The sequence below is a fragment of the Balaenoptera acutorostrata genome, chromosome 5 (assembly GCF_949987535.1).
Source record: "Balaenoptera acutorostrata chromosome 5, mBalAcu1.1, whole genome shotgun sequence".
Taxonomy (NCBI): domain Eukaryota; kingdom Metazoa; phylum Chordata; class Mammalia; order Artiodactyla; family Balaenopteridae; genus Balaenoptera; species Balaenoptera acutorostrata.
In genome coordinates, this window is record NC_080068.1 from 43,083,582 (window position 1) to 43,097,558 (window position 13,977).

At 34.5% G+C, this 13,977-nt stretch overlaps 1 protein-coding gene across 3 annotated transcripts in view; it reads right to left on the reverse strand.

Moving 5' to 3' along the window:
• Positions 1 to 13,977, reverse strand: part of HELQ (helicase, POLQ like) — a 41,697-nt gene that overhangs the window by 10,716 nt on the left and 17,004 nt on the right. For 2 of the 3 annotated variants that reach the window (XM_007167927.3, XM_057546671.1), the window contains 5 exons: positions 12,426 to 12,567; positions 11,938 to 12,042; positions 4,528 to 4,786; positions 3,504 to 3,661; positions 2,354 to 2,452 (listed from right to left, as the gene is read on the reverse strand). In XM_007167927.3, the coding sequence (XP_007167989.2) occupies positions 2,354 to 2,452; positions 3,504 to 3,661; positions 4,528 to 4,786; positions 11,938 to 12,042; positions 12,426 to 12,567 (763 nt within the window). Of the gene's footprint in view, positions 1 to 2,353; positions 2,453 to 3,503; positions 3,662 to 4,527; positions 4,787 to 11,937; positions 12,043 to 12,425; positions 12,568 to 13,977 lie in introns of those variants that run through there. The other variant, XR_009008347.1, reaches the window with a different exon arrangement.

Sequence of the window (13,977 nt, forward strand, 5' to 3'; positions counted from 1 at the left end):
GTGATTATAAATCAGACAAACGCATTTGTTTAGATAAATATGTTAATAAGTTTACAAAGTAAATACTAGATTCTATGATTTCTACATGGTCATGATAAATAATTAATGTTTCCAAAGTTAAAACACTGAAAGAAAAATGCTTCCTGTAGTTGACTATTTCTATTCTGTATATGTGCTTTTGCCTGTGGTGCCTAGTGATTATTTTCTGGGTAAAGCATTTCATAGCTAATATTAAGCTAACTCAGAAACTGAGTAACCCATGCTTAAAATCAGAGGAAAAAAAAGATGAATTTTAAAAAGAAAAAGTAGGTTTAAAATATAAAATTATAGGGCTTCCCTGGTGGCGCAGTGGTTGAGAATCCGCCTGCCAATGCAGGGGACACGGGTTCAAGCCCTGGTCTGGGAAGATCCCACATGCCACGGAGCAACTAGGCCCGTGAGCCACAGCTACTGAGCCTGCGCATCTGGAGCCTGTGCTCCGCAACAAGAGAGGCCGTGACAGTGAGAGGCCCGCGCATGGCGATGAAGAGTGGCCCCCACTTGCCGCAGCTAGAGAAAGCCCTCGCACAGAAACGAAGACCCGACACAGCCACACACACACACACACAAAAAAAAAAAAAAATAATAAAAAAAAAAAAAAAAAAAAAAATATAAAATTATATCCTTTACTATAGTAAAAGAATGTTTACGATGAGAACTCAGGGCGGCACATCGAAGGATATAAGAATTACAGATTCTGCATGTTGTACTGGATCACCCTTTTAAAAAGCATTAAGCTGAAAAAGCATGACAGCTGAAAAACAAGTAGGAAAAGATTACCTTTTAATTTCCCAATTTTAGTGCATCTTCATTATTAACTATAAATTGAGTCAATGTAGATTTTGCTTAGAATGTATTTTCAAAGCCAAGAAAAATGATGTAATTATATTACATGGCAAGATAAGCCACATTATGCCAATTTCAAGATTTTTACAAAAAATGTTTAAAGGTCTTTTTCAATGTGAAGACATCAATTAGATTTTAAGTAAACATCATGTTCTGCAGAAGTTTTTTAAAAAGATACTTCTAAAGCACTGAACTAGTAACTAACCCATTTGTAATTAAGACAAATCAATGCCCATACTATTTAAAATATTTAATTATCAATTGAACAAACATTTATTGACTATATTTCATAAAATGTAACAAAAATAAATTTTGATTCAAGTTTTAAAAGATACATTATTCTAATAAGGTTTTATAAATGTTTATTATTTGGTAATGAGTTCCAAACTAATATGATTTTGTTTTTATTTTATATTTTAGAGTTTGATACAAAAGGCTTGTTTTAAGAAATATCTTTATTCAACATTTTGAAGGCCTAAACAACAGTCATTTCTGAGGTAAAAGACCCAATCTAAATATTGACAACATGAATACTGAAGTGCTATATATTTATAATTTTATGATACATCAATACAGGGGACAGCTGCACCATTCAATTCAAATGTAAGTAAACACCGCCTTCCATTTTTCAAAATGAAATCAGTAAAATCTATATAAATTTAAAAGATATAGGGGAAATGGTAGGTAAGATAATTAGGTTTCAAGGAAGATTAGATTACCAAAGAAAATGAAAACTGAAAAAAAGTGTATTATGAGGTGGAAGATTATATGAACTTAAGGATTTTGAATGCATGTTTGCCACCGAATTATTTCCACTTCTCTTAAGGTTAGTGTGTGCATTCAACGCTTGCTTCATGTTTGTTGACTAAACTTTAAAACACAAAAATATAAGATATCACACAAGAGTATTGCCTTTTCCACTTCAACCTTCTAAAATGCTTTATGTACTTCAAGTACATTGGGAGTTCTTTGGGACAACAGCAACAACAAAAACAAAAATCCCAAACTCGTCCTATCTTAGAATCCCTGATACCAAGTAAAATGCTTAATAAAAAGTTTCTAGAAAATTTTTTTCTCCCTTGAATTGAACTTATTTCAGGATTCCATAATACTGTGAAAACATTTTACAAATATTTTACAATTTATATAATTTAAGCCATAATAAGTAGCCTAAGAAAAATAAATAAGGTTTACCTTTTCCTATGATAAAGACTTACATGTGCATGACTATTTTAGAAATACAAAGGTACACATAAAAAGGGCCATCACACCACCCAGAAATAAATACTGTTAAAAAAAAAAATATCTAAATTTCTGGTCCTTAGATGTTTTAAATAGTAAAATGGGAATTATATTAAAGAGAAAAAAAGTGAACCAAAAGGATCAAGTCAACAAAGGAGATGATACAACAGCATTAATTTTGTTTTATGAACTTAGTTATTTAGGAAGGAAAAAAAGACTAGGTTACCTTCCTGATGGCTTGACCTGATGCTTTCTTCCCAATAAAGTTCTCAGAGACTCCAACCAGAACAGCCACATTTTGTTCTGCTGGGCTGAGCTGGCTAAACTACAGAGAAAAAGAGTATAAATATATAGAAAAATTAAATTGTAACTTTAAAAAGTCTGCCATTAACCAAATCCAGTATTTAGTCATATCACACTTTCATTATTATAAAAGATATGAAAAAACCCACATATTTTGTTTACAAATATTGCAAGCTTAAAAGATATAGTATTAAAATATTTGGGTTAGCCAAAAAGTTCGTTCGGGTTTTCCTGTAAGCTGTTACGGAAAAACCCGAACGAACTTCTGGGCCAACCCAATATAACAAACTTTAGCAGAATGACTTAAAGACACAGCCACAAATACTGTGACCATGGACTATGGGCTCATGTTTAATATGGGAGATGTCTGTGGGAAGAGAGAAGAGGGAAAGCTTTTGAAAGTAACCGCATTGTATAATACCACTTAGAAAAACTTAGAGTAACAATTTAAAAATACGACATTAAAAAGAAAGTTAATTTCCTGCAATTAAAAGCTGCATATTGCTTCTGCCTAATATGTGTTCATGCATCTAGCCTGTTCACAGTAAAATCATAATAGCCTGTACTCTACCACTTGGTTTTGTAACAAGTATGGCCAGTTCCACCTTGCTACTGTTGATAAAGATGATATTCCTTCTCAGGTATTAACATCACCGGGTTTGGTGTGACATGATGTGACATCACGTGTGACTGTAATAGAGCTTTCATGTAATTAAACTATCAATCATCAGGGACGGCTTTCATGGTTTTCTTTATATTCCAGGCATTATAAAATGTAGTGGTCACCAAATCATAAGAGTAAACTACCTTTGGGGAAATGGGACCAGGATGACCTTTTTTTCTTTTCTGCACCTTTCTTTATTTTTTTGATAATGAACATGTTTATATTTAACAGAAAATATTTAAGTGAAACAAACAAAAAATGTTATTGCCATATTACTACTTTAAAAACTTGAAGACAAAGGGCCCAATTTCAAATATATTTTAATACAGAAAAAAGTGAATAATCACTTGACAAAAATCATATCCTGATTCATTATTATAGCCTGTATTGCAGAATCTTATCGTCTCACCTGTCTGAAGTATATCATCCAATCAGGGTTACACTGAGAAGCCATATCATAGGGAGTTGTTAGGTAAATTAGATGAAGAAGGCTTTCAAGCACAAGTCCTTCAAGACCTTTCTTCAAGTCTCTGTAGAGACTGTCACAATAAGCCAAATCTATAGTTCCTAAAAGAAAGACACAAATAGTTCATATTTCATAATCACCAAAGGGGGAAAGAGGTGACTTTAAAGAAAGTCTAGTTTAGGAGTTAACTACAAAAGTCTTTAAAATCTCTTACTATGTAACTTAACACAACTATTTTGGAGGTCATTTTGATAGTATCCATCAACATTTAATAAGTACGTACCTTCTGACCCAACTACTCTATTCTTGGGAATCTAACCCAGAGAAACATTTCCACACATATCCAAAAATACATGAACAGAGATGCCCAAGCAGCCCTGTTTATAATGGAGAAAAATCAGGAACAGTGTAAATGTCCATCAATAGGGAAGTGGTGAAATAAATTATGGTATCCATACTATGGATGACTATTGTAGTAAAAGAAAAATGAGGTAGATTTAAAGGGATTAACATGTGAAGATGCTCATGATATTTTATAAGTGAGAAAAGCAAGCTCTGTGTGTGTGTCTGTGTGTGTGTGTATATATATACACACACACATATACATGTACACACAAAAATATTTGGAAGGATATATGTATCAAATTGCTATGAAATTTACAGATAATGTCTGCAAAAATATATACCAAATTGTTATGCTTGGTAAGATATTATGATTTTATGATTGCTGAGGCAGGGGAGCATGAAGGAGGGATGACCACCTTTTTCTCCATATACCTCTATAGTATTCTAAATTACTTGTTTCAAAACACTTTTCAACTTTTTAAAGTTGAAGTAGTCCAACAGTTTGTAAGATAAGATTAATATTATTAATATGAAATTACAAATCCAACTTAACATTACATAATAATTTCTATTTTTTCCAATGCATTTCCTCAGATTAGTAATGAGATTTAGGTAAACTTACCCTTAAAAGAAGCTCGTCCCAACTTTGTAATGTGAAAACTATATTGGAACTCTTCTTCAGACCCATGAATAGTGTCTTTTTGTAGAAGTCCTTTTTCTGTCAAAATAGTATCTTTTTGTAGGAGTCCTTTTTCTGTCAAGTATCTAAGTGATTCGACAGTTATTTCCCAGAGACTTCTTTCTTTCAACAAAATCTTCTGCTGAACACCAAAAAATGTACCACTCATAAAGTGATATATGTCACCAAGATTTGTTGCAATCTGAAACAATTCAGGACATCATTAGACCATCTTCCCTAATTCAAGGCAACATTCTGAATGAATAATTAATCAAGATGATGACTCATTTCCATACTGCAAATCTATTTAAATAAAAAACTATTATAAAATCTACATAGTTGCATAAAGGTAATTTTATAACAACATTTTAAAATCACAAGAAAAAAACAATTTAAGGGAGAAGACAGTTATCATATTCATACTGAAAACATCTACACATTTCTCATTCAAAAACCCCTTAGGTTTTTGAATAATTTTTCACAATACCTCCGAAGCTGTGCTCTCTGTTTACTCTTCAATTATCACTAATTCCCACTCAGTCTCCTTCAGAAATCCTTCCTCCACCCCTTTCCAGCCACATGTGAAAACATTCTTTAGCTTTAAAAATTGTATTAAAAAAAACAAACAAACATGGAAAACACAACTGAAAGCCTCCACTAAAACAGGATCAGGCAATACTTTCTCTGACATATTACCTAAAAATAGATAACAGTTTTTTACTGCTTTTTGTCTCTATCATTCCCATCTCCTTTTCCTGTTCTTTTGCTGCCTTTTTTTCTCCCCACTTACTATTTAAAACTTATAATGGCAATCATAAGTAATACTTAACTCGCCACTTGGTATTCAGATGTAGAGCTGTCTCTGAATTAGAATAATTTATATTAGCCAATTTCAATGAAATCAACAAGTTATACTAAAATATAGTCAATCAATAAGCATATTTCTCTCTCTCACAACTCTGATGATATTGCAACTGGAAAACTTAACTAGTAGTTTCATATTAAACCATTATAAGCGATAACAGAAAATAATACGGAGCACAGACATTTCCTATTGTTTCTCCTTTTAATAAAAATCATTCTTAATATAGTATTCATTCAGGCCAAATTGTACTTTTAAGATACTCACTTTGTAGATTATCAACATACTTAGTTTCTATATTGTTATTTGGTTGGCCGATTACAGTTAACCATGGGAGTAAACAAATAAACAAAACCCTTTACTTGATCTTTCTGGCTACCAACAGGTTATCTTTCTAGCCCTCTGTGAAAACTTTTAGACATAGTGGTTTAAACCCACTGGTATAGCCTCTGCTTCTGGCTTCTCAAAGCTGGGTTCTTCATTGTTGCCCCAACCTTCAAGTTCAGCCATGACCAACTCCAATGTCAACCCATTCATTAATTCAAGTGTTTACCAAGTGCCAACCACATGCCAGGCACTGTGCTAGCCACGGGGATTCAGTGATAAATGAGAATAAATGTGGATCCTGCTGTCACAGGGCTTACATTCCACTGGGGTAAAGTTACTAGCCAAATAATGGCACTAACAAGAATACAACTACAGACTGATAGGTGCTATTAAAGGAAAGAAATGTGTTTCTACAAAGCATACAACAGACTGACTGGACTCAGTGGCAAAGGAAGGCTTCCCCGAGGAAGTGGTGGTGAAGTGAAAGTCTGACCATTATGTGGGAGTGGGTGAGGGTGAAACTGGAGATGGGGAGGTAAGAAGGGTGAGTCCCAGGCTTACGGAACACTGCAGTAGGAGCAAGTATAGAATGTTTGAGAAATGTCATAGAAGGCCAGCATGTCTGGAGTACAGAGTATACGAAGGCTGTGAGAGATGAGGATGAAGAGACAGGCAGAGGCCAAATCTACCACAGTAGACCATGATAAGCAATTTGGGCTCAATCCTAACAGCAACGGGAAACAACCAGTGACAAATTTTAAGCAGAAGGGGGTGACACATTCGGATTTCCTATTTTGCGAAGATCAGTCTATTGAAGAATTACTTGGAGGGGATGTGGGAAGGTAGGGCAGACAGAGTGAATGCAAAGAGACCAACTGGGAGACCATTACAGTGATCCAGGCAAGACCGCAGTAGCATGCACCACAGTGTGCAAGCAGCCTATGTAACCTACCTTTTTGCCTTGGATTCTTTTTTTGTGAAAGCACAGTTATATTACTTTATTCAAAGGTATGCAAAGATCAGAGATAAAACATATAAAGTGTCTAGCAGAGCGTCTGAAACATAGTTGTGAGAAACAATAATTGGAGGCTCCCTGTATCCCATGGCCCAACAACTGTTATGATCTCTTATTAATTCCTGGAGTTTCCATCTCTTCCACCAAACCCTGGACCTAGTCTCTCCAGGGATGCCCACCTCTACCTCCTGCCTCCTGACCTCACACTGCCCTTCTTGCCTCTCACCCCTATCCCACCTGGTTGTTCCTGTCCAGAGGACTTGACTTCTGCTTCAGTTCTAACTCTAAAGATTTTCCCACTTCTCCACCCGGTCTGTAATTCCGGCCTCCTTCCACAGCTACAGCCCTGTTGTGAAGCCCTACCCCAAGGAGTAGGAGGAACCCTGATGGCCTGTCCTCCTCAGGATGGGGCCCAGTAGCCTCCTGTGGGCAGGCTTGAAACAACAGCTGCCTAGAGGCTAATCTCCTGAGCCGACTCTGCCTGGACTTCTTCCTGCTGTACTTCAATTGTTAAAACAGAATACAACGGTTGCATTGCCAGGCCCATAAAACCAGACCTTTGTGGCCAAGTCAGTTCCCCCAGGATTCCTGTACCTGAGTGCACTGAAGTCCCAATTCCCTCCTAATTCCATTGCCTTTTGTGGAGTCCTCACTCATGACATACACATATTTGTCAGATGTATAAATATTTTCCCCCTGCCTTTTCATTTGTTAAGCAGGGTCTTTTGAAGAGAATTTTAAAATTATGATGAAGCCTATTAAATTGATTTTTTTCTTTCATGGTTTATGGTTTTTGTTTCCCACGTAAGAAATCTTTGCCTACCCCAAGGTAACAAAAATTTTTCTCCTAGATTTTCTTCTAGAAGTTTTATTTTAGCTTTTAGGTCTAGGTCTATGATCCATTTTGAGTTAATTTTTTTGGACAGTGTGAGGTAAGAGTTGGGGTTAATTTGTTTGTGGTTGTTCCATATGGATATCTAGTTGTTCCAGCACCATTTATTGAAAAAAAAAATCCTTTCTCCATTTAAATACCTTGGCACCTTTGTTGAAAATGAATTGATCATATACGGTTCTAATTCTGGACTTACTGATCTATTGGTCTATATGTCAATCTTTGCACCAATATCACACTGTCTTTATTATTGAAGCTTTACAGTAAGTCTTGAAGTCAAGTTCTTTTACAAAACTATTTTTGGCTATTCTATTCCTTTGCATTTCCAAATAAATTCTAGTATCAGTCTGAAATTTCTACAAAAAAATCCTGTTAAGATTTTGATTAGGATTGCACTGAATTTATAGGCCAATTTGGGAAGAAGTAACATCTGGACAAAGGTGAGTGTTCCAATTCATGAACATGCTATCTCTCTCCATTTATTTAGGTCTTCTTTAATTTCTCTCAGCAGTGTTTTATGATTTTCAGTGTATAGGTCTGACACATATTAGTTAAATTTATCCCTAAGTATTTCATGTTTTTTTTTAATTTATTGTAAATGGAATTGTTTTTCCAATTATTTGCAGTGAGTATACAGAAATATAATTGAGTTTTATACATTGACCTTGTATCCTGTGACACCACTAATTACACTCTAGTTTTTTTGTACATTCCTTTGGATTTTTCTTGAACTCAATGCCATCAGCAAATAAGATAGTTTTACTTCTTCCTTTCTAATCTGTTTGCTTTATTTTTTCTTCCTGTCTTATTGTATTGGCTACAAGTTCTGATATATGTTGATTAGTAGGGTGAGAGCAGATTTCTTTTCCTGATCTTAGGGGAAAAAACATTTAGTTTTTCACCATTAAGTGTGATGTTACCTGTAGTTTTTTTTTTTTCTTTTTAAAATAAACAACCTTTATCAGATTGAAGAAGTTCTTTTCTACTCCTAGTATGTTGAGTTTTTATCATGAATGAGTGTTGAGTTCTGTCAAATGGATAATTATCTATACACTGATGAACTTTGAATGTTAAACCAACTTTGCATTATTGGAATAAATTCTGATTGATCATGGTATATTGTTCTTATAATGTATAGCTGTATTATTAGTACTTTGATATGGGTTTTTATATGTATGTTTACCAGAGACATTGGCTTGTAGTTTTCTCTTCTCGTAATATATTTGTCTGGTTTTGGTATCAGCATAATGCTGGTCTCATAAGATAAGATGAGCAGTGTTCCATCTTCCTCTACTTTCTGAAAGAATGTGTGTATGACTGATATTATTTCTCCTTTAAATGTTTGTTAGAACTCACCAGTGAAGTCAGTTGGGCCTAAAGTTTTCTTTGTGGGAAAGTTTTAAATTATAAATTCAATTTCTTTAATAGCTATAGGACTATTCAGATTTTATATTTCTTCAGTCAATTTCGGGAATTGTTTCTTTCAAGAATTTTCCCCACTGGAATTCCCTGGTGGCGCAGTGGTTAAGAATCTGCCTGCCAATGCAGGGGACATGGGTTCAAGCCCTGGTTCCGGGAAGATCCCACATGCCACAGAGCAACTAAGCCCATGTACCACAACTACTGAGCCTGTGCTCTAGAGCCCGTGAGCCACAACTACTGAACCCGCGTGCCACAACTACTGAAGTCTGCGTGCCTAGAGCCCGTGCTCCACAAGAGAAGCCACAGCAATGAGAAGCCTGTGCACCTCAATGAAGAGTAGCCCCCGCTCGCCGCAACTAGAGAAAGCCCGCACACAGCAACGAAGACCCAACACAGCCAAAAATAAATAAATAAAATAAGTAAATTAAAAAAAAAAAGAATTTCCCCCATTTCATCCAAGTTGTTGAATTCATTTTTCAGTATTCAAGGATACAGCTATTCAAGGGTAATTCCTTACTACCTTTACTATCTCTGGGATATCCAGTGATGACCCTCCTTTCATTCCTGATATCGGTAATTCATGCGTACTCTCTTTTCCTTCTGATCAATTCAATCAATAATCTTACTGATCTTTTCAAAGAACTAGCTTATAGTTTCATTAATTTTTTCTCTTGTTTGTCTATTTTTTGTCATTGATTTCTGCTTTTATCTGTTATCATTTCCTTCCTTCTACTTACTTTGGGGCTTTTTGTTTTGTTTTGTTTTAGTTTCCTAAGGTGAAACTTAGATCACTGACTTTGGATCTTCCTTGAATTTTAATAAGCATTTAAAGCTATAAATGTCCCCTTAAGCACTTCTTTAGCTGCCTGCCACTAATTTTGATATATCTGTTTTCATCTTCATTCCATTCAAGATATTTTCTAATTTCCCTTGTGATTTCTACTTTGACTATAAAAGTATGCTATTTAATTTCCAAATATTTGGGTATTTTCCTGATACCTTTCCATTATTTATTTTTAAAAAAATATTTATTTATTTATTTATTTATTTGGCTGCATCGGGTCTCAGTTGCAGCGCGAGGGCTTAGCTGCCCTGAGGCATGTGGGATCTTAGTTTCCCGACCAGGGATCGAACCCGCGTCCCTTGCACTGGAAGGTGGATTCTTAACCACTGGACCACCAGAGAAGTCCCTACCTTTCTATAATTGATGTATACTATACTTTTGTTATCATTAGATACCATTCTTTATATGATTTCAATCCTTTACATTTACTGATACTTATTTTATGGCCCAGAATATGGCCTATTTTGGTGAGTTTTCAAGCGCACTTAGTGAATGTTCCACATACACAATGGCATACTGGAAAGAGTACAGGCCAGCAAGGCAGGAACCTGAATTATAATCTCATCTAAACAGAACACACTGAATGACCTTAAACTAATCACGAATTCTCTGTTACCTTATTCAATATATAAATGTAATAAGACTCAATGATCTTCATGATCTCTTTCCCTTCTTTATTAATTCCTTGGCAACCCTCCAACTGCAGGTCTTTATTACATTATACATGGATTACTACAGTTGCTTCCAAACTAGCCTTGCAATACTTCTGCATACCATTATTCCCATTTTACAGATAAGGCAACTGAGTGAGGTTTAAGAGAGAGTTAGTAATTTAAACAGGATAACAAGAGACAGAGCTGTGACCCAGACACAGATATGTGTGATATCAGAGCCCTTGCTCGAAATGACCACAGAACACTTTTGACTATTTCTCCACTGGTAAGTGACTGTGTCACAACTCTTGAGTCTACTATTTAAGCACTCTCTCTTGTCTTCCCCAATCTACAGCACACACTCTGGCCCAACTTTTTCCACCCAGCTTTCTACTCTTTGGTATCTTCAGCCCTCCTCTACAGCTATAATATCTGTCTACTGACTGTTACCCCACATCATCTTAAAGTTTCTCATCTTTCATTCTATTTTAAGTACCTGGAAGGGCTCATTCCTTCCCTCTGCTTATCTAAAACCTCTATCTCCTTCAATACCCAGCATTAATTCCTTTTCTTTCTTGTAGCCTTTCACTCTTGTAAATGGCCAGGGGATACTGCAATATTACACCATTCATCTGCAAGGTAATCAAAACCTGTCTCATGATATCTTTTATTTGTCAATTAAATTTTGGATTTTCACTTAAACCATTCAGGTTGCTGAAGAGAGACTGCATGATAGGTTAAGAACATTGGTTTTGTAGTTAGAGAAAGCTGAATTCAAACCCTGGCTTTGCCACTTTGGGGCTGAGTGATTTGGGCACAGAGTTAAAATTTACTTAAGGATAACCCTAAAAAAGAGGTTTAGCTCAAGAGATATCCTAAAAAAGGGAGCTAATTTCTAATCTTAGGAAAAAAAGAGTGTTTTCCCATCATGCCCCACCCAACTTTTTTTTTTAAAATTTTCTGCCTGATAAAGGCTATACTGATCTGAAAAATGTTTATGGTCACAGGACTACAATGAATCTTATTCTTAACAATGGCAGAGATGCTGGATTATCCCACATCAGGACCCATGTCTTTAGAGCTCCTTCTATCCTCCATAGTATCCACCAAAGTTTCTTACTTGTAATGGATGCCCAGTTATGATTTGTTGATTTTTCACATTCTTCAGGATTAAAAATGCACATATAAATCCAGACTCAGATTTATCATGTCACAGACTGTTCTTTTCCACATTAGATTAGAAGTTAACATTTTTTTTCATACTTTGTAGTTTTCAAAACTTTTTAACTTCCATTATCTCAGGTAATAGCAATAAGATATAAAAATATTAAAAAATACCTTCAAACCAATCAAAGAGAGAAACAAAGTTTGGATTCCCTTGGTGAATTCTTGAACAAGTTGGCTGTAACAGTTTTCCAATGGTCTGCTTATTAACTCCAATACCTACAAGAGTTAAAGCGTTATTATAAAAAATAAATTTATGTTTTGCGTTATTATAAAAAATAAATGGTGTTCCATATAAATTTTATATTTTGCGTAGATTGTGTGGAGGCTGGGGGAGATAAAAAACATAAAGACAAAAAAATAAGAATTTAGCAAGTGTTCTCATGAAAATGGAAGAAGATAAATAAGGAAAATACTTTTCATTGTTTGCCTGAAATACAAAAGTATTCGAACTACTCTTTCTAATTCTTAATCATGGGGGAGAAGGAAACATTATTTAAAGGAATATTAATAATTAATTTTTAAAAGACAGTCTCATAAAAGGGCTAGACCAAAGTCCAAGAAAAGACAACAAAATGACCAACCATCCACCAGATTATTACCTGTTGCTTGTCTTTTTCTTGCAATATAAGGATACTCTCCCCAGTAGAATCTATTCCAGCACGGCCAGCCCTGCCAATCATCTGTTTATATTGATTCCTCTTTAAAAATTCTTTAGCAACATAGGGGGCTCTTAAAATAACTCTATGGAATTGATAAAATTAATTAAAAGTGGTACTCCATCTATAGCAATAGCATCTATTTTTTAAAGTTTTCATTATATTTATGTGATATTAAATTTAGTAACATATTAACTCAAAATAATAGGCAACTACTGTTTACCAAGAATCTATGATGTCCTAGGCTCTTTATGTACATTATTTGTAATCTTACAAAACTCTTGGTGATAATATTCTTACTTACTTATTTACAAAGAAGCTAACTAAAGCATATATATATATGTTAAGTTGTTTAGCGAAACTCACAAAATTAGTAATTACCAGAACCATAACTTGAACTTAAGTCTGCTTAGCTGTAAAACTTATGGTCAATCCACTAGAGCAATAATCTCAAAATAGTTTTGATTTGATACTCCATAAATGAAAAATCTGACCATGGACCACCAACACATGCATATTCATTTATAAGCTTACAATATTGTCAACATAAAATTGTAGATTTCAACTGATTTTGACCTACAAACATGGTGATTTCAATCCTGTTCACGTATACAGAAGTTTGTAGCCAGCTTTCTTATTCAAAGGTGAGAGAAAACCTGTCATTTACCTAAAACAATCAGCCTACCTCTTTATTTATAAATCTCAATGGACAGACAAGATTACCAAATACATGAAAAAAACTAATGACATAAAAGAAAAACAATGAGAACATACAGAAAAAATGTCTGACAGAAGCAGATAATACGCAGAACAGAAAAGAACTTTAAAAAATTCTAATTAGTATCCACAGAAAATTCTAAAGGGTATTGTATTCACACTATGAGAGCAGACGGTTATAAAGAAAGGACAATAAAAGAGAGTTCTTAGAAATTAAAAAAAATTAATTAATTTAAACAATTTAATAGAACAACTGGATAATGAATGAAACATAGTTAATGGAATACATTTAAAAACTGATTTTGTTATATAGAAAGTAAAGGTGAAGAAATCACATAGCTCATATAGATTGAAAAATGTGTAAGAAAAATTAAGAGGTGAAAACTCAATTTAAGAGGGTTTAACTGTCTAACTGAAGTTACAAAAGCAGAGAACAGAGATAACAGAAGAAAAGAACTAATAAAATAACTGAAAAAAAATTACTCTAAGATCAAGAAAGGCATAAAACTTTAGATTGAAAGCATGTACCAAAGGGCTAAACCCTATGAATAAGAAGTAGCTAAACTGGGAGAGTTAGGATTGCAGAATTAGATTTCTCAGTTTCTTGAGTTTCAAACCTTGGCTTTGAAACTCATTTGTTGGCCGTGAAGTTGGGTAAGTTACTTCATTATTCAGTGCCTCAGTTTTCCCTTCTATAAAATGTGGATAATAAAATACGACCTTCCTCACAGAGCTGTTGTGAGGATCTATTAAGTCAACGCATGTAAAGCTGTTATGA